At 40.9% G+C, this 21,835-nt stretch overlaps 2 protein-coding genes across 2 annotated transcripts in view; both read left to right on the top strand.

Moving 5' to 3' along the window:
* LOC149457267 (uncharacterized) overlaps window positions 1-7,854 on the top strand; it is a 226,851-nt gene extending 218,997 nt beyond the window's left edge. Inside the window, exons 118-122 of the mRNA XM_089683961.1 lie at window positions 3,696-3,747; window positions 3,854-3,920; window positions 4,016-4,214; window positions 6,932-6,998; window positions 7,717-7,854. Coding sequence (XP_089540087.1) covers window positions 3,696-3,747; window positions 3,854-3,920; window positions 4,016-4,214; window positions 6,932-6,957 — 344 coding nt within the window. The 3' untranslated portion in view covers window positions 6,958-6,998; window positions 7,717-7,854. The remainder of the gene's footprint in view (window positions 1-3,695; window positions 3,748-3,853; window positions 3,921-4,015; window positions 4,215-6,931; window positions 6,999-7,716) is intronic.
* The window catches only part of LOC149457266 (uncharacterized), a 33,833-nt gene continuing 18,967 nt past the window's right edge, over window positions 6,970-21,835 (top strand). Inside the window, exon 1 of the mRNA XM_089683960.1 lies at window positions 6,970-6,998. Within this exon, the coding sequence (XP_089540086.1) occupies window positions 6,970-6,998 (29 nt within the window). The remainder of the gene's footprint in view (window positions 6,999-21,835) is intronic.

Below are 21,835 nucleotides of genomic sequence, written 5' to 3'. Positions count from 1 at the left end.
AGGCCACCGAATGGCGACGCTGCATATGCTGACGCAACGCTGTAGTCCCAACATGGGCCCCCTGGCCACGCTTGACTTTCTGGCCACATAGTCGACATACGGCTACGTTTACTTCCTCGGGCGGCTTGACGAAAAATTGCCACACCGCCGAGTAGGAAACTTTGCCCCCGCTACTCCTCACTGGCTGACTGCTACTTCCTCCGTGCACACCGGCACCACTACTGGCCGTGGTGGTAGGCTGCAGTGGAGCTGGTGCTCTACTCCGTGGCCGTTTGCCTCCACTGACACTGCTGCGACCCTGCTGCCTCCTGGGCAACCCACCGACTGTTTTGCTCGCTGCCAAGCTGGCACCCTCTTCTCCTGATGATGCGGAAGCAATAGCCTGATGACGACGAGGCTGCCAAGTGCGATCAGCCTCATCATCATCAATTAGGGTCTCCGCCTCACTACTAGCCCCCTCGGCTGCGTGTGGGTCAGGAGACAGACCTGTCTCTAGACCGGCTACCGAGCCACTCTCCTCGCCAGTACTTCTTCGCCTGGCTGCTGAAGAGGCGATTGTCTCCCCCCGTTCCTGACCGCCCTCTGTTAGCTCTTCCTCACTGTACAGTGGGGCTGAGCCCACAGCATGCGATACTTCGCTTGGTGAGGGAACACCAAAGGACAGGGGCAGGTAGAGGACATGTGATTTCAGTGGGCTTGCTCCCGGGCCATGCCAACTAACGGTTGTGTCTGACGTACCCACCGACCGTTGGCTGTAGGTGTCAGAGGTTACCTGGGAAGAGGAAGACGACCGAGCCAACCAATCGATGACGGCAGGGTTGTCGGTGGAGACACGACCGCTGGATGACACCGGGAGCACTGGCCTCTGGCTGCGACTAGTGCTGCCTCGACCCCTTCCTCTGCTGCCACGTCTGCTCGCTCCTGAAACATTGCCTCCTCTGCCACTCCTCTGCGTGTTGTCTGACATACTCTTTAATTCTATAAGCACCCCAAAAATAACGTAACGATTCTGTGTCCCTCAGTAACAATTCTGTGTCCCTGAGTAACAATTCTGTGTCCCTGAGTAACGATTCTGTGTCCCTGAGTAACAATTCTGTGTCCCTGAGTAACGATTCTGTGTCCCTGAGTAACAATTCTGTGTCCCTGAGTAACGATTCTGTGTCCCTGAGTAACGATTCTGTGTCCCTCAGTAACGATTCTGTGTCCCTGAGTAACGATTCTGTGTCCCTGAGTAACAATTCTGTGTCCCTGAGTAACGATTCTGTGTCCCTCAGTAACAATTCTGTGTCCCTGAGTAACAATTCTGTGTCCCTGAGTAACGATTCTGTGTCCCTCAGTAACGATTCTGTGTCCCTCAGTAACGATTCTGTGTCCCTGAGTAACAATTCTGTGTCCCTGAGTAACAATTCTGTGTCCCTCAGTAACAATTATGTGTCCCTGAGTAACAATTCTGTGTCCCTGAGTAACGATTCTGTGTCCCTGAGTAACAATTCTGTGTCCCTGAGTAACAATTCTGTGTCCCTGAGTAACGATTCTGTGTCCCTCAGTAACGATTCTGTGTCCCTCAGTAACAATTCTGTGTCCCTGAGTAACAATTCTGTGTCCTTGAGTAACGATTCTGTGTCCCTCAGTAACAATTCTGTGTCCCTCAGTAACAATTCTGTGTCCCTGAGTAACAATTCTGTGTCCCTGAGTAACAATTCTGTGTCCCTCAGTAACAATTCTGTGTCCCTGAGTAACGATTCTGTGTCCCTCAGTAACAATTCTGTGTCCCTGAGTAACGATTCTGTGTCCCTGAGTAACGATTCTGTGTCCCTCAGTAACAATTCTGTGTCCCTGAGTAACAATTCTGTGTCCCTGAGTAACAATTCTGTGTCCCTGAGTAACGATTCTGTGTCCCTGAGTAACGATTCTGTGTCCCTGAGTAACAATTCTGTGTCCCTGAGTAATGATTCTGTGTCCCTGAGTAACGATTCTGTGTCCCTCAGTAACAATTCTGTGTCCCTGAGTAACAATTCTGTGTCCCTGAGTAACGATTCTGTGTCCCTGAGTAACGATTCTGTGTCCCTGAGTAACAATTCTGTGTCCCTGAGTAACAATTCTGTGTCCCTCAGTAACAATTCTGTGTCCCTGAGTAACAATTCTGTGTCTGTCCCTGAGTAACAATTCTGTGTCCCTGAGTAACAATTCTGTGTCCCTCAGTAACAATTCTGTGTCCCTGAGTAACAATTCTGTGTCTGTCCCTGAGTAACAATTCTGTGTCCCTGAGTAACAATTCTTTGTCCCTGAGTAACAATTCTGTGTCCCTGAGTAACGATTCTGTGTCCCTGAGTAACGATTCTGTGTCCCTCAGTAACAATTCTGTGTCCCTGAATAACAATTCTGTGTCCCTGAGTAACAATTCTGTGTCTGTCCCTGAGTAACAATTCTGTGTCCCTGAGTAACAATTCTGTGTCCCTGAGTAATGATTCTGTGTCCCTGAGTAACGATTCTGTGTCCCTCAGTAACAATTCTGTGTACCTGAGTAACAATTCTGTGTCTGTCCCTGAGTAACGATTCTGTGTCCCTGAGTAACAATTCTGTGTCCCTGAGTAACAATTCTGTGTCCCTGAGTAACGATTCTGTGTCCCTAAGTAACCATTCTGTGTCCCTGAGTAACGATTCTGTGGCCCTAAAGTCTCTGTGGCCCTAACTCTGTCCCTTCATACAGACAGGTCTGTCTCTCTTGAATGACCGGAGGCTAATGGAGAATTCTAAGATGGCCGCGATTTATAGCTCTACCATTACACAGTGCTGACTGGCTGGCTGCTGATTGGCTAATGCGATCACATGTCATGAATGAATGCATTATGGGTCAGCGCGCCTTGTCTGCGCGCCTTCCCAGAGATCCCCGCTCCGTCGCCACACATGTCGCCGCCATTTTTGTGAAAATTCGATTCGCGCATCCGAAGTTGGCTAATCTTCGGATTCGTCGCGAATCGAATATTTCCCAAACTTCGAAACGAATTCCACTTCGCCATGTTCGATCCGCTCATCTCTAATAACAACCTACAATAGTACCAAGCCAAAAACCTCTAGGTAAGCTCTTGGACTTAGACTTCACAAACATAATATGTACATTCTGGAGGAAAGAAGGGAAAGGGGAGACATGACTGAAACCTTTATATACATCAATGGGGTGAATAACATTTAGGAAGGCAGAATTTTCAATATGAAGTCAAGATCTAGAACATGGGGACATGACCACAAACTAGCAGGAGGAGTATTACCTTACCAAACGAGTAGTTGATGCTTAGAATTGACTTCCAGCAGAGTTGGTGAGTCAGACAACAGTAAATGGATTCAAAAATGCTTGGGACAAAAATATATCTATACTCCAACCAAAAAAGTGAGCAAAAAAGCAAACAAAAACATAAATAAATTAATGGGGCAGAATTGATCAACCACTTGATTTTTTTCTGCAATCACTCTTCTATGTTTCTAAGGTAAACCACCAATATCTAACATTACGCTTCCACTAAATTAAGTTAAACCAATAACATTTTGCAATTAGCAGCAATAGGTAACTGTGTTCTGAACATACAAACCCAGTTTGATGCAGCACAACTGACAAATGGAATGTCTTTAGTCCAACCCAATATAATTATTACTTGCTGGTTAATTAGACCATTAAAATGTTTTTCCTCTCTTTCCAGTACAAGCAACCTGTTCAACCACCGCTAGTGACCTTCAAGATTCTATCGCACTGTGAGTATTGTCTTTAACTTGTGTCACTAATTGGATAATAGTAATATAGAAAAAAAAAGAGATTCATTAGAAAAAGCTCTGCAAATCAGTGTCTTCTGTTCCTTAGAGCCCACTGTCCATCGGATTGCACAAATAATGGAAGAAATGTCTGGGGAACTGATGTCTACACTGACGTAAATTAATCCAACTGCTATTACTCTCACATACAATGTAGCACAAAAATTACAATTTATTAGGAAACTGTAATCACATATTATATTTTTTTTAGGATTCCTCCATTTGCAAAGCTGCTATCCATGCTGGAATACTCAGCAATAATGGAGGATGGTTGACAGTGAAAAAAACACCTGGACAACAGAGTTACACTGGATCATCAAGGAATGGAGTCATAACAAACAATTATGGATCTTTTTCTGGATCATTTGTATTCTGTGGTTCCTCAAAACCACCAACCCAAAAACCACCAGGTAGTTTCCTGTGAAATACTACACATAACTATAGTAAACAATATTATATGCCCTTCACAGTTGGGTAATAGCAAAGTACTCAGATAGGTAAAATATTGTCAAATGACAATGTGAATGATACTTTACTAAGGTTACCATTAGTCTTCATTTGCTTGGGAGGGTCCATATATTGAGGCGTCTGTCCCCGGCAAACAAGTATCTCTTGTAAAACTCTGATAGGGAAGTCTGAAGGTTTGACCCGCATGGTGCAGTACCGTGACCACCTCCAGATGGTGACTTCTGGCCTCTGTAACCATTGCATTTGAGTGACAATTGTTGGACGAAAGTTAGGCTTTTTTTTCCAGATTTGAAAAGACAGAAAAGAAATAAAAGCCTGTCCCTCTGCTATTGTCATACATGTACAATTGGCTAAGTAGTCCCTCAGCACCATATTGACTTTGCAGAGTGGGTTGCACTTTCCCACAGGGAAATTTTCTGAAGATGCTCCTGTCCTGGAAACAAATGCCGCTGTATTGATTTTCAGTGCTTGCTCTGCTGAGCAAGAAAACCAAGAAGCTTGGTATGCTGGAGAAAAGGCAGCTGAACCAACATAGCCTGCAACTTCTCCAGGTTAGTGTGAGGACAAGTCTTGTTACATTTAAAAAAAAACACGCTCCACTATCAATATAATGAATGAACATAAATTTAATTAATTAATAAAATATATTACAAACAAATACTATCAAGTGATTGAGTCTTAGTAAATTTCCATGGCGTGATATTGCAATCACGCTAGTGCTACATGGATATCTTCACAAAAAATCCTCAAAAAGAATCCTAAAACAATCCGTGATCCTATGTTGTCTTCTATGGTATATTGCCAAAATAAATATAGTCCACCAAATTTATATATATTGTGCTCCTTCATCAGTTGTGCTCTCACCTGACGTATATGACCAAACCGTTAAGTGAGGTCATACAAGGTTGTGTCCCTTTAATTGGGCTCAGAGGTGGACAAATGGATAAATCCCTGTATCCCAGATGGATGGATAAATGGAGAGTTTTTCCTTTTTCCCAGCAGGGGGTCTCGCCATTACCAAGAGATCCTTTTCATAATAAACAAATAAAAATTGCCTTTGATACAATTTTGTATGATCCGTAGTAAGTTTGCCACACTCCCGTATACTTGCTGTGTGGTTTGCCTTTAAGCGTCGTGACGTCAGAGGGGAGGGGCTCTGACGTCATGACCTCTGAGCTCAATTAAAGGGACACAAGCTTGTATGACGTCAGGTGAGAGCACAACTGGTGAAGGAGCACAATATATATAAATTTGGTGGACTATATTTATTTTGGCAATATACCATAGAAGACAACATAGGATCACGGATTGTTTGAAGATTCTTTTTGAGGATTTTTTCTGAAGATATGCATGTAGCACTAACGTTATTGCAATATCACGCCATGGAAATTTACTAGGACTCAGTCACTTGATAGTATTTGTTTGTAATATATTTTATTAATTAATTTAATTTATGTTCATTCATTATATTGATAGTGGAGTGCGACACCACAGGGTTTTTTGATTTGTTTAGACACATTGGTATGAGTATGTGTATAGTTTAGGTGACCCACTCGTTTATTTTATTTACTCATTTATATATTCAATTAATAGTTTAATTAGTTTAATTATAGCACACATCAAACACACATGATCTATTAAAATATTTGGTAGATTTTATTTTTCTCACTCAATATTAATACACCATAGTAGCTCACAAGAATCACATTTTTAAGTCTTGTTACATTCTTTAATGTCCACCCTGGCTTTTAAAAAGAGGGGAATCTTTTTTTGCTGCAGAGACAAGCTTGTGGATTTGACAGTATCATCCAATCAATTTAAAGCATTTCTATTTTCTTAGTTCGGGAGAAAAAGGTGAGGACCAGCATTTGTTTACTAAGTAATCCCATTCTTCTAACCAAAACTAAGAAAATCGAAAAGTTGTTTGTCTATACATTATGCATTCCTAACTCCTGCACTATGCATTATGCACTCTTGCCCCAGGAAAGAGAATACTCAAATTAGATTTAATCATACCTCTTTAAGCTCCTCCCACACCCACAGTTCACCAACACATGCTATGCGCTTTGCATCATTTCTATGATTATGGTGCCCGTGTCATTTTGTATATATACCTTAAATGTCCGCCTCTTGTTCCAAAGGTCTGCGACTAACTATTTCAGGGTGTGTTAAAATGGGGCCATGATTTTGTGGGTGTGGCTATTGGAATGTGTTTTCTAGTTGTGTTTTAAAGTGGGAGTGGTCATTAAAATTTTCATGGATTCCATTTTGAAAATCTGGAAACCTTACACTGTACCAATATCAGACGATAAGCTTCCACTAAATATACCTGGAACAAAAACATATTCCAATTGGCTAAAATTGGTATCAGTGCTTTGAACATATAAACAAAACCCGATGCAACCATACTGACTACTGCATACAGATCAAGATCAGTATGACTAATCTCCTTGTAGAGAAATATACCGATATAATATTCTCGCTATCTTTCCAGTACAAGGAACCTGTTCAACTACTGCTAGAGACCTAAAAGAATATATTACAATGTATGTTTTGTATTATAATGACTACTTGTTTAAAAGGAATATAACAAAAAATAGAATATATATTGCAGGTGCTATTTAAGCAAAAGGCAAATCAATTTTTTTTTACATCTTAGGGTCCAATGTCCATCGGATTCCTTAGTGAATGGATAGAATGTGTTGGGAACTTATATCTATACAGAGGTAAGTTAAAGTGGAATTTAACTGTTTTTGAGCACCACAAACTGAAAATGCTAATTTTTACCCATTTATACATGTGCCCAGGGGCGGACTGACAACTCATGGGGCCCCCGGGCAATAGGGGATCATGGGGCCCCTGTGTCCTTTCCCAAACTCAAAAAAGCCTATGAAAAGGTACCAGGGGCATCTCATGGGGCCCCCTACTGACCCCGGACCCTTGGGCAGTGCCCGAGTTTCCAAATGGTCAGTCTGCCCCTGTATGTGCCCATGCTTTATTTGGTGTGAAATCACTTTGAAAAACACCCCTAGCATTTCTAGCCATGGCCATCGTGAGTAAGGGCAGATAATTCATATAGCATTTACTCCTGGAATCCATCTGCCCTTAGTTCAGGCATGCATGCAAGAGGGTGTGCTTATCTGAGAAAGCCCTCCTCCCCTTCTCCAGATGAAAGAAAAAAATGCCCATGAAGGTTCCTGTAATGTATAAAATCATTTTGGCCTTGGCCAGAAACCAGGAAGAAGCAAATTAAGACAAGTAGAAAAAAAAAGTTAAGAGTGAATGTATTTACTAAGGCTAGCAGGATAAGGAATAAAAATAGCTAATAATGATTAGGAGATTTTAGTTCTGCTTTAAACTCATTGATACTATTCTCATACTAAAATGAAAATGAAGAATACTTTGAAAAGTATACTATCATTTATTACCTTGCTTATTTCATAGGATTCTTCCATTTGCAAAGCAGCTATCCATGCTGGAATTTTGGAAAATGATGAAGGCCTAGTGGCAGTAAAGAAGATACCTGGTCAAAGTAGATACAGTGGATCCACCAGGAATGAAATTAAATCAAATAACTACGGAGCCTTTTTCTGAGTCATTTATATTTCATAGTCTAGAAGAACCTCAGATGACAAAGCACAATGGATGGAGCTAGTTGTAGGGTGATTCCAAAAAGAAAAAGTAGACATGGCTATATGGTTGTGTGTTTAACCAAGGGGATTAAATAATATTAGTAAGCCTATATTTCACATCTTGAGGTAATAGTTGCTATGATTTTAGAGATAAGATACAGTATGCCCTCTGCATGCCAGTTGCTCAGCAAGTGCTTTTTATTCTTCCACAATAGAAAAAGTGTTGATAGAGTGGGGAAGGGTTTAAACCTCTGTGTCCCTATTGAAGAGATTTTCCCTTGCTTCCTCTTTTGCCCAACACCCTTCATCGTCAGCAAAACATTGAACATTCTTCTAAAAAGCAGTAAGGGTACCACACCAATGATGATAAGGTCCAGTATGCTTTTTTTTAAAATAAATTATATATATATATATATATATATATATAATATATAATTTGTGTGTGTATATGTATATATATATATATATATATATATATATATACACACACACACACAGTATCTCACAGAAGTGAGTACACCCCTCACATTTAGGTAAATATTTTATTATATCTTTTCATGTGACAACACTGAAGAAATTACACATTGCTACAATGTAAAGTAGTGAGTGTACAGTTTGTATAACAGTGTAAATTTGCTGTCCCCTCAAAATAACTCAACACACAGCCATTAATGTCTAAACCTCTGGCAACAAAAGTGAGTACACCCCTAAGTGAAAATTTCCAAACTGGGCCAAAAGTGTCAATATTGTGTGTGGCCAACATTATTTTCCAGCACTGCCTTACCCTCATGGGCATGGAGTTCACCAGAGCTTCACAGGTTTCCACTGGAGTCCTCTTCCACTCCTCCATGACGACATCATGGAGCTGGTGGATGTTAGAGACCTTGCGCTCCTCCACCTTCCATTTGAGGATGCTCCACAGATGCTCAATAGGGTTTAGGTCTGGAGACATGCTTGGCCAGTCCATCACCTTTACCCTCAGCTTCTTTAGCAAGGCAGTGGTCATCTTGGAGGTGTGTTTGGGGATGTTATCATGTTGGACTACTGCCCTGCGGCCCAGTCTCCGAAGGGAGGGGACCATGCTCTGCTTCTGTATGTCACAGTACATGTTGGCATTCATGGCTCCCTGAATGAACTGTAGCTCCCCAGTGCCGGCAGCACTAATGTAGCCCCAGACCATGACACTCCCACCACCATTCTTGACTGTAGGCAAAACACACTTGTTTTTGTACTCCTCATCTGGTTGCCGCCACACCTGCTTGACACCATCTGAACCAAATAAGTTTATGTTGGTCTCATCAGACCACAGGACATGGTTCCAGTAATCCATGTCCTTAGTCTGCTTGTCTTCAGCAAACTGTTTGCGGGCCTTCTTGTGTATCATCTTTAGAAGAGGCTTCCATCTGGGACGACAGCCATGCAAACCAATTTGATGTAGTGTGCTGCATATGGTCTGAGCACAGACAGGCTGACCCCCACCCCTTCAACCTCTGCAGCAATGCTGGCAGCACTCATACGTCTATTTCCCAAAGACAACCTCTGTATATGACGCAGAGTATGTGCATTCAACTTCTTTGGTCAACCATGGCGAGGCCTGTTCTGAGTGGAACCTGTCCTGTTAAACCGTTGTATGGTCTTGGCCACCGTGCTGCAGCTCAGTTTCACGGTCTTGGCAATCTTCTTAAAGCCTAGGCCATATTTATGTAGAGCAACAACTCTTTTTTTCAGATCCTCAGAGAGTTCTTTGCCATGAAGTGCCATGTTGAACTTCCAATGACCAGTATGAGAGAGTGAGAGTGATAACACTAAATTTAACACACCTGCTCCCCATTCACACCTGAGATCTTGTAACACTAAAGAGTCACATGACACCGGGGAGGGAAAATGGCCCAATTTGGACACTTCACTTAGGGGTCTTCTCACTTTTGTTGCCAGTGGTTTAGACATTAATGGCTGTGTGTTGAGTTATTTTGAGGAGACAGCAAATTTACATGCTATACAAGCTGTACACTCACTACTTTACATTGCAGCAAAGTGTCATTTCTTCAGTGTTGTCACATGAAAAGATATAATATAAATATTTACATAAATGTGAGGGGTGTACTCCTGTGAGATACCGTATACAGATATACAATATATATACGTATAATCATAGACTTCACAGTTAAGGGAAAAAAAATTACTTCTGAATTTACTTCTGAATTGTACTGCCAAAATATATGTTTTCATTAAACTATAAATGTTCGCACCAAAAATTCTATACACATAACAATGAGCATTATAATAAATGGTTATATTTATGACCCAATGGCCCTGATTTACTAAGACGAGAGTCTACTAGCAGACTCTGAACATTCAGGCAGACTCAGTTAAATCAATCAAGACCTGTCAGTCTTCTGAGCGGCGTCTAGCAATCTCATTGACAAACGTCTACTTTGCTATTAGTAAATGTGGAATCGCGTCTGGCACATTTTTAGGTGCAATACCGGATATGTTCGCTAGATGGCGCACAAGCACGGGCATGTAGCATTGGCGTTTTTCTCTTAGCATAAGAGAATATTTAGAAGGTAACATAATTAGTACACCTATATTGTAATTTTTTTTTTTTGCTGTTTCTCCAAAATGATCAGACAACTAATGCATTTACTAATGAATGTCATACATTTTATTTTCAAATGTTAAACATTTTCACACTCTCAAATAATTTGGATACTTCTAATTTCCCAATATAATGATAAATTATAATTATAATTTCCCAAATTTACTGATAAAAAAAATGTGCCAAAATCCCGAAAAACGGCTGACCAATTAACCCACTAACGGCCCGAAAATAGTTCGATTTTTTTTTCGGCAGAAAAATCGGTCGATTTTAGACCCATCTATGGCCTGCTTTAGATGGATCTAAAATCGGCTGAAAAAAATCGGCTGATTTTCGGGCCATTAGTGGGTTAATTGGTCAGCCATTCTTTGGGATTTTGCCACTTTTTTTAATGGGTAAATTTGGATAAAAATCGGCCGATTTTGCAGATCGGCCGATTTTAGCGGCAATGATCTTTATACAGATAAAAAATCTGCGCATGAGCCATGACCTGCAAAAAAAAGAAGAAGAAAATGAAAAAGAAGAAGAAAAAAAAGAAGAAGAAAAAGAAGAAAAAGAAAAATGCAGGCCATAGATGGGGCAAAAACTGACCGTTTTAAAAAAAAAACAAAAAAACAAAAAATCGGTTGTTCAATGGGCCGACGTTACCACCAACGGTAAAAAAAATTGTCCAATTTTCGGCCTGTCTACGGCCGGCAAATATAATAGCGAAGTAATTACTTCTGTCCCTGCAGAGAGCTGCGCTATTATATTTGACATTAAAAAGTATAAAGGTTGCAACATTGTATCTATATGTATCCGAATAAAAACATCTATATCCGAAATGGATACAAATAGATACAATGTTGCAGTCTCTATACTTTTTAATGTCAAATATAATAGTTGAGCTCTCTGCAGGGACAGAAGGAATGTTTCAGCTGTCATCAGGGTTTCCCACTGACAGCTAAATTTTAAATTATTTCCGTGAATTAAATAAATAATAAAAAAAACTGCGTGGGGCCCCCCTCTCCCCCCCCTCCCATCCATACCAAGCCCTTCGGGTCTAGATGAATCAGAGTGACTTGAGAGCCACAGGTGTGATAATTACTAGAAGATCACAAACATGAAACACATAACTACAACTGTGTTGGAAATATCTACAAATATATGTTGCGCTCCTAAATACTTCTCAATAAATAATAATTAAATTATTACCATTAAATTAATTCAAATTATGATACAAATAACTAATAAAAGTGTATAAATACCAAAAAATATTTAAATAGATAGTTTCAACTAATCAATCTCCTCCAAATAAATATCAAAATAATTCCACATGAAATACTCCTCTAAAAAAATATTTTACCAAGTGCTCATAAATCATCTATTAGTGACATGATGTACTTACTAAAACCCTCAATTTCATTTATATACATAATACTGTCAGGGCTCCGGGTATGACCAGAGGTATGTGAACTGACGCAGGGAAACGCAGGCTTCAGATATGTTATAAACAATATAATTTATTAATACTAACAATACAAAACGTAGTGCAATACTAAAACATAAACAAAGTGCAAACGAACCAAACCAAGCCACCCACAGATAATAATACATACAATGCAAGCGTAGTCAGGCAGGCCAGGTCAATAACAATCGGGCAGGTAGGAACAGGAGGAGCAGGCAGAGAGTAGTCAGGTCACGAGCCGGGTACAGAAACTAACGGGCAGGTAGGTACAGGGGGTCAGGCAGAGAATGGTCGGGGTCACAAGCCAGGGATCAAACAGGAGAAGTCAGCAGAGGTTTGTTTGTTTGTTAAACACAGTAGACGCGACCGAGTGTCGGCTGTCAGAGGAATCCACAGTGAGATTTACTATTGAGCAGTGGCTAAAATGCAAGCGCCCACAGAGGACGTCTAAAATGTGTTCTGCACATGCGCATTTATATCGGCCAAAGACACTGCACGGGCGTCTAGTTTTTTACTGTGTTGATTTGTTTTAAAAAAAACTATTTTTAACACATTCTTAATTTTTTTTGAAATGGCAGATATTGTTTAAAGTGAAGTCCTGATATTTGGCAAAGCAAATTTCAAAGTGAACATGTCCCTGCAGTGATTTTTCATGGTGTTAGACATGCCTCTTAGCAAGTCTGCTTTGTGAGTCTGATTCCGGGCGTGTGTCTCGTTAGTAAATTCGATTGGGCGTCTACTTATGGATGCTGCTCAATAGTAAATCTCGTTGCGGGGTAAAAGTAGACGGTCGCTCATAAAAAGTAGACGTTCGCCCACGGAAATGCGCCCAGGCACAATAGTAAATCAGGGCCATTGTGACTGTGTTTTTTCATTGGCATTAATGAAGAGTAACACAAAGGGAAATACCTTATACACTGCTTAAAAAAATTAAAGGAACACTTTGAGAACACATCAGATCTCAATGGGGAAAATATCATGTTGGATATCTATACTGATATGGACTGGGTAATGTGTTAGGAACATAAGGATGCCAGATTGTTTTAATGAATATGAAAATTATCAACCTACAAAGGACTGAATTCAAAAACACCCCGAAAATCAAACTGAAAAAATGATGAAGCAGGCCAGTCCATTTTGCTGAAATTTCATTGCAACAACTCCAAATGGTACTCAGTAGTTTGTATGGCCCTCACGTGCTTATATGCATGCTTGACAACATCGAGACATACTCCTAATGAGACTACAAATGGTGTCCTGGGGTACTTCCTCCCAGATCTGGATCAGGGCATCACTGAGCTCCTGGATAGTCTGAGGTGCAACCTCATGGTGTGGGATGGATTGAGACATGATATTCCAGAGGTGTTCTATTAAATTTAGGTCAGGCGAGTGTGGGGGTTATTCAATGGTATCAATTCCTTCATCCTCCAGGAACTGCCTGCATACTCTCGCCACATGAGGCCGGGTATTGTGCACCAGGAGGAACCCAGAACCCACTGCATTAGCGTAGGGTCTGATAATGGGTCCAAGGATTTCCTCCCTATACCTATTGGTAGTCAGGGTACCATTGTCTAGCCTGTAGAGGTCTGTGCATCCCTCCATGGATATACCTCCCCAGACCATCACTGACCCACCACCAAAACGTTCATGCTGAACGATGCTAAAGGCAGCATAACATTCTCAATGGCTTCTCCAGACCCTTTCACATCTGTCACATGTGCTCAGGCTGAACCTGCTCTCATCTGTGAAAAGTACAGGGCGCCAGTGGCAGACCTGGCAATTCTGGTGTTCAATGGCAAGTGCCAATTGAGCTCTGTGGTGCCGGACAGTGAGCACAGAGCCCACTAGAGGACGTCATGAAGTCTGTTTCTGATTGTTTGGTCAGAGACATTCACACCAGTTGCCTGCTGGAAGTCATTTTGTAGGGCTCTGGCAGTGCTCATCTTGTTCCTCCTTGCAAAAAGGAGCAGATACTAGTCCTGCTGATGGGTTAAGGACCTTCTACGGCCCTGTCCAGCTCTCCTAGAGTAACTGCCTGTCTCCTGGAATCTCCTCCATGCTATTGAGACTATACTAGGGGACACAGCAAACCTTCTGGCAATGGCACATATTGATGTGCAATCCTCTGTAGGGTCTAGGTATCGCCTCATGCTACCAGTAGTGACACTGACCCTAGCCAAATGCAAAACTAGTGAAAAAGTCAGAAAAGATGAGTAGGGAAGTAGCTAGTATATTCCTTGGATCTCTACCGATAAATAGACAGTATTCATGATCCAAAAACACACTGTATGTATAAAGGTATATGAGAAATATTAGTAAAATATGAAAAGGATAATATAGAAAACTATGAGTGTTTTAAATGACCACAAAGAACACCTTATATGGCATAAAGTATAACAGCTCGAAACATACAATGCACTCCGTTGGCCAGCAGGGGGAGTGTTGGAACTAAAAGCTTTTGTCAGAAAGTAGATACAATTTTTCAAAAGGCACCACTGAAAGATTGAAAATTGTTACATAATGATAACTGGTAATGAAAAGAAACAAATACAGAAAAAATGTCAAACAGAGCCATAAAAAGTGTTTTATATATATATGTAGAAAATAGAATGTATAATACAGTATAAATCTCAATCCATTCATTTAAGCCTTTTGGGGATGAAGTGTCAAGTTTATAAATCCAAAAAGTCTCCCTCTCACAGAGCTTTTAAGGCCCTTTAACTTGGCCCACTTCTCAGTTTTTCAGGCAGACCTGATCAGAAGATCCATGTATTTCTATGGACAGGACTTGTGTCCATTTACACCCACCTACCTCTGGGTCATATTGGGTCTTCTAAAAAAAAAAAGATCCTCTTCCATTTAGGTGGGGCTGATCAGAGGTAGCCAGGAGTAAACAGATAGTGGAGTCCGTTCACTCCCACCATTGAGCAGAGATGGCTGTGTCCGTGTCCACTCTGCAAAAACGGTGCAGACATGGATGTGTCTTTTGCCATTCTGTTCCAATCAGCAGGGAATCTGCTCACAGATCTCCTGCTGATTGCAATGGAATCAGCCATGTGTGGAAAGGGCCTTAAAACATTCAGCTGGAGGGAGATTACTTGGCATGGCTTTCATAATCCACACATGAAGCCCAATAGTAGAACTGTTATGTATCTCTAGGAAGTGCCTGGGGACACTGTGATCATCATCACCCTGCTCAGTCTCTCCGAAGCGACTATGGAGGGCTCTGATGTTGTGAATAATGTATAATAGACTGCATGGGTACGTTAGGAAATAGATCACACATTCAGTAGAACAATTTTTTAAAAGGCCAAAATCTGGTATATAATGCCATTGCTAACAAAAGTTTTTTGGCTATGTGTCACAAATGTACAAGTCTTTTTTTCTTGCACTGATACATCCCCAATAGATTTCTAAACATGTTACAACTAGTAAAGTGGGGCCGATCGGGCACTCTTAATTTGTAATTTTTCTGTTAATTGTTATGGCATTACAATACAGTACTCTAGGTTTCCTTGGAAGATATGGGCCTAATTTGGAATCCCCTAACAGGATAGGTCAAGACTTATTCAAAATGTTTTCCATTTGCTTAGTAATAAATTTGACCTCCTTAAAATTGTTGTTTTGAATGGTAATGACAATAGCTTTTACCTCCAGCACTCCTCCTGCCAAAGAAGTACAATTTGTGCCTGGAGCTGCTGCATTTTATGCCATGTAATTTAATCTTTGCGGTTATTTGTGAGCAGGAAGGTTCCCAGCACCTTGCCAGTGCGGTGTTTTGCTTGTGACCGCAAGCTACAGGATCTCTTCTTAAATCTGACACCGTGCTACCGCATTTCCACCAAGATGTGATGGTCACCTGCTTTTACTGCTCCGCTGGATACTACTATCACATGTGTAAGTGAATGCTTGCTTTTCTTGTTTTAACTGTATTGAAGCTGGATCATTTCCCAAGATCACTGATGTTAATGCTGCAGTTGGTGCACTACTCTTGGACAGAGAACTCCATCAAGTTCATTATATTTCCCACTGACGTCCTGGATGGATGTTTTTTAGTTTATGGATTATTTCAATTCTTTAAAGAAAGTCATGAACTCTTAACCATTAACTTTTTACTTCATTAGCATGTTATATACCTTGAGTCCATTCCCTTTATTAGCAAGATTTTGACAATAGGCTCACTTTTAGCATTACAGTTTATTTGTGTGCACATATGTGTCCACAGTGCCCTGAGGTTGAGAAAGTGCTCAATGTATGCTCCCAGTACAATGACCAGGCTGTAACAGACAGATCTCAGTCATGGCTTCTGATTGGGAGCCAGCCAGCAAGATTCCTGATTATGTGATTGCTTTGAGAGCCAATCACAGCAATCACATGATACAAAATTCATGCCTAAGCAGCATAATGGGTTAAGAAAATTGTATACACTGAGGCATAATGCTAAAGACACTGAACGATAGATTTAGGATCAGGGGCGGACTGACAACTTATGGGGCCCCCGGGCAATAGGGGATCATGGGGCCCCTGTATCCTTGCCCAAACTCAAAAACGCCTATGAAAAAGGTACCAGGGGCATCTCATGGGGCCCCCTACTGACCCCGGGCCCTCGGGCAGTGCCCTAGTTTCCAAATGGTCAGTCCGCCCCTGTTTAGGATGTATATACACTTTTAAATATAACTAAAGGCAATTTTTTTTTTTGTTTGGTTTGGATAGAGTGGAGAGGGATTAGAACACCTGTCAGTTTTTATTGCGATCTGTCTCCTTTGGTGAGATTCACCCTATTTGTCCTGTTTACGATTATCATTGAAAGTGAAAGTAAAAGAAAATCCCACATTTTGGGATGTCCCCAGAAAGGTAATAGAGGGGAAATCTTCCAATGGGGACACTAGTTCTGGTGACCTGGGGGTATCCAAGGAATTCACTTAATTTGCAGAGATTTCCACTCACTTCCTGTTTGGCTATGAGACAAGAAGTGAAGGGAACTCTCTGCAATGGGACACAGATGGCGAAAAAAATCTGATAGGGGTTATAACTCTTCCTTGCTCTATCCAAAATGGCAAAAAGTTTTGCCTATAGTTCTACTTTAAAGCGACCTAGGTCACAGATTTGCAGCCTTACTGCAGATCTGTCTCCTCTATTCCCAAAGACCAGCAGGCATGTAGTTCTATGGCTTTAACTTGCAACGTTCTGCTGTTACCTGTTATCCCATGACTTGTGTTCAAGAATGGTTAACCACCTGCTTTTGATTCAATTAGCTACATTCCCAGCCCAGCCAGACCATCTCCCCTTCTATTTAAAGGGGTATGCAAGTTCATTTTTTTTTTTATTCAACCAGTGGGTTGAACACAAAAACTGACAGATCCCTGCATCAACATAAATGATGTGAGCCACAGGAATCTGCCCTACTGTTTTAATTGTATTTTGATGGGGGAAACTCACCTTGTCAGAATACACAGAGTAGCGATTCCAGCCATTGGCTACGAGCACTGATTGAATGCTGGCTTTGCAGTATGAACATTTGATAGAAGCCAGTCATCAGGTCCTGCTAACTGGCTGATTTTCAGTCCATGTATACCCTACTTAGGCTGGACTCATTCTCTTTGGCCTTGCCAAAACACTAGCAATGGCTAGTGTTTCTAGAGCTAGGTACCCCAATGATTTCAAAGAAGATTCTTGTGTACCCAGGGGTGTATCTACCCTGAGGCAAACAAGGCATTTGCCTTAGGCAACATTTTCTTTTTTGGGGGGGGGGGGCAGTGGAGGAAGATCAGTCAGCTGTCTCTGTATGCCTACTGTCAAAAGAACCTCCCCGCCTGGCCTCAACCAATCTGATTATGTATAGTGTGGCCCCTTGCCAGTTGTTGGGTGCAGACCGCAACGGAAACTTCAGAGCTGCGAAGTTACTTCCAAGAGCCAGGAAGATGGGGGGGGGGGGTACCTGATAGAGGGGAAGTACCGATTACCGGAATCGAGCCCCCTGGAGGTGGGTACTGACCAGTAGGCAATAAATGGTTTTGATATCAGGTCTTCAGAGGCCCTGTCCACCCATATGGGTGGATATGGTACACTGGAAGGCCAAGCAGTTGCTTGCAGATGATATATTGTTGAGGACTCCACTGGTCAGCTAACTGATATCTTAGCAACACCTTGCCTCCTGACTATGACATGTACTTGAACTCTCGGATCATAACTCCTCTGGTTCGGCTAACCTCTGGCATCAGACGCTTCTCATGTTTTATCATAGTCTGTCTTAAGGTTCTTCTTGAACCTGACCACATAGCCTCTAAGAGTTGCAGCTGAAGTTCTGTCTAGGGAGATGCAAAAGGCCAAATCCAATGGCAGACAACCTTCTCTCCCACACATAAATCTATAAGGGGAATATCCAATTGCATCATTCTCAGTACTATTTTAGGCATGCACCACAATGGAGATATGTCTGTCCAATGCTGTTTTTTTCTGAAGGAAGGTTCCCTAACATGTTAAGAAGTGTACAATTAAATCTCTCTGGTTGTGGATCCCCTTGAGGGTGGTAAGCTGTCATTCTTGATGTCTTAATGCCCAACAAATCAAACTGCTGTTTAATGAAGCTGCTCCTGAAATCTCTTCCTGAATCATAATAGATTCTCCCTGGGATATTCCATAGTGAACAGAGAACTTCTCTATTAACACTTTGGTGACTGTTTCAGCATGTTGATCTACTGTTACTGAAATGATCAGGCATCAAAATCCATGAGACTTTGACTCTGGAGATGGCCTATTGGGCAGCTCTGGTGGGCAATCTGCACAGCACTTTACATATATATTGTACATTCACATCAGTCCCTAACCCTCAAGGGGCGTACAATCTAAGGTCCCTAACTTATATTCATACATACACATACTAGGGCCAATTTAGATCAGATCCAATTAACCCACCAGCATGTCTTTGAAGTGTGGGAGGAAACCAGAGTACCTGGAGGAAACCCACGCAGACACAGGGCTAGTAGAAACAATCTCTAACTAACAGGTCCCAAATGTCCATGTTAATTATGCATTAATACGTTCAGCAGTGTCTTCCTATATTTTTCAGGAAGGAACAGTTGCCATCATTCTTTGTGCTTAACTGATGGGCCCCTTTGGTAGACCACACCATCTGGCAAAATGTAAACGATCTCACTCTTTGTTGACTAGTCAAGTCTCCTTCAAAGAATCTGCAGCTAGTAGAAGCTCTGAACAACCACTCTCCAAAGCTTTCAAAGTCAAACAGCAAAGAGCATCTTCTACTTGGTTTTCTCAAGTTTTTCTTGGACAGATTAGATAGGTCCTCATTCCTCACTTGGGTCAAGTTACAGTAGAGTTTTGGGATGCCAGCAGTGGTGCCTCCGATAGCTTTGGCCCATTGCCCTTCTGAATCTATACTCAATTCCTTCTTCATTCAATTGATTTCACTCTTTAGGAGTCTGAGTCACAGGGTCTTCTTGACAGAGTCTCAGTGTCTCCATTCAGGACTCCAAGGTGGCATTTCATACTGAAACAGATTCCAGACAGGGCACTTTGTGACAACGCTTTTGCTTTGCCCTGCACTGGCAACGCACAAGTTCACTTTAACATGTCTGAATGATACATAGAAAACCCTTCAAGCCAAAGTGGACTATGCATTGTAAAAGTTTCCCTTTCCCTGGATCAGTCAAGGTCTTAACTTTATGTACAGTATGTTAAAAAAGTTGTACCAAAATGGCATGTCTTTTTTTAAACAAGAATTTGTATTAAGTTTTTACATAGTTAGGTTAAATGCATATATGTCCAGCAAAGAACAGTGATGTTTTCATCACATGCCTGATGAAGGGGTCCTACATGGCCCTGAAACTTTGCAATTCTTTGCTGTGAGGTGATCATTTTAATAAACTTCTGGATGCTAATTTGAAGATCACTGTGTGCTAGAAATATATGTTTTTAACATTGTATTGATACTGGTGCCAACCTATAGTTGCCACAGTACCCTCCTGTCATAAGCCATTTCCATTAAAGTATGTGATGGGTAATGTTTACTGATTTTTACATTTTAAAACACAAAGCACAATATGGTACATAAAATCATCTCTTTGAAGCTTAGAACAGCAACTAAATACAAATGTTTCTATTTGCTCTCCACTCTATGTTTTACTGACATTCAGAAACAGACTGAAGACAGGGACCTTTATTTCCATGTGTCTGTTGTCAGTACTATTTCATTGATTACATAGTAAAATCATGCAAAATAGAATGATGAAGGCTCTTAGGAAAAGAGAACAAATATATTAAAGAAGCGCCAGATATTCATCTAAAGACGGTACTGCAACCTTAGACAGGTAAATTTTGTATTTTATATATCTATTACTATTGATTTGGAATAGACTAGATTTATATTGTGTGTTGTATCACTCATACAGTAGCTGTTCATCCTGATTAGTAGAGGCAATACCCGCAGAAGAGAATCTAACACAGGGCAGCGTATTCCCTACCTGTGTGGGAAATAAACGAGGAAAAGCGTGTTTCCTGCACCGAAAGTTGTGTGAATGGGCCCACAGTGTTTATCATCACTGTTCAGAAATGAAATAGAGAGATAAAAAGTAAAATAGTTACTATTAAATCTACTCTGTTCTGTTCATCTGTATGGATAAGCTTCTATTAGCAGATATTGACATGTAAAACCAGGCCAACAAGTAAAAAAAAAAAAAGTTTTTGTTTCAGAAAATTTGTCTATTTAACCCCTTATTAACCCTTAGTTTACTCTAATCAGCCCTAATTAACTTTTTATTCTGCTCCTTCCTTTAACTATTGTTTTCCTTTTTTTTTCTATTTTATTAGCCATTAATTGTTAAACTTTTTTCTCTTTCTTTTGTTTTGTTTGTTCATTTTTTTAGTGTCACATTTTAAAAGCACAAAATTGAAAGAAAAAAAATGTTTTTTTCTGTTGTAAAAAACGTTGCAATGCTTTGTACCAGAATCATAATTTCAGTGACATTTTAAGCAGGAGAAATTGCAAAATGAAAATTATACTGTTATCTAGAGCAACATGATTTTTTCAAATGAAAAATGGTCAAAAAAGAAATCAAAAAGTGTTTTTATTTGGTTCTGTGACTTGTTTGTATTTAGATTGTGTAAAAAAAAAAAAAAATGTGCAAGACGATATTACAAAAAGAAAACGTGTTTTTCCTTAAAAACACAATACTGTATATGTATTACTTTGTTGTCTTAAAGTGATACTAAAGCTGAAACTGTTTTTACACCTTAATGCATTCCTTGCCTTAAGGTAAAAAACATTTTCTATTTCTCTGCTCCCCCCTCCCCTGTGCAAAGAGAAAGAGAGGGAAGAATAGATCCAGCGCTGTGCACGGCTGCATCTATTCTCCCTTTTCATCTTTTTCCTCTCTGTCAATCAAATGCAATGAGGAGGAAGTGGGGTGCGGGGCCCACTGGAGCATGGCTCCATAGACACGCAGCTTGGGAGAAAGCAGACACTGTGTTCCTCCATACCAACGGCTTGCTATGGGGACACAGGAAGAAGAGGAGGAGCCAAGATCACCGTTGGGGGACCCCAGATAGGGGCTGCTCTGTGCAATGCCTCTGCACAGAGTAGGTAAGTATAACATGTTTGTTATTTTAATTTAAAAAAAATGTTTGACTTTAGTAACACTTTTATTGTTAAATAAGAAGGTCCACAGCAGAGATGTAAAAACTGCTCTGGTCTATAGGGGGTGTACAGGTGTGAGAGGGGAAGTGGTAAAAGACCCAGGATACCTCTATGCACTTAGATTTAAATGTTGCTGGGCTTTTAGGATAACATGGCAAGTGGGAGAGTATTTTTTTGCAAAACATACCATCGGTTTTCCCACCTTTCTCCTTTTGACTCACTTTCCATTGTTC

Source organism: Staurois parvus, unplaced genomic scaffold, assembly GCF_062004578.1.
Source record: "Staurois parvus isolate SC_StPar_1 unplaced genomic scaffold, SC_StPar_1.0 ptg000332l, whole genome shotgun sequence".
Classification (NCBI taxonomy): domain Eukaryota; kingdom Metazoa; phylum Chordata; class Amphibia; order Anura; family Ranidae; genus Staurois; species Staurois parvus.
The sequence above is the reverse complement of the archived record's forward strand: the minus strand, read 5'-3'. Positions and strand labels throughout refer to the sequence as shown.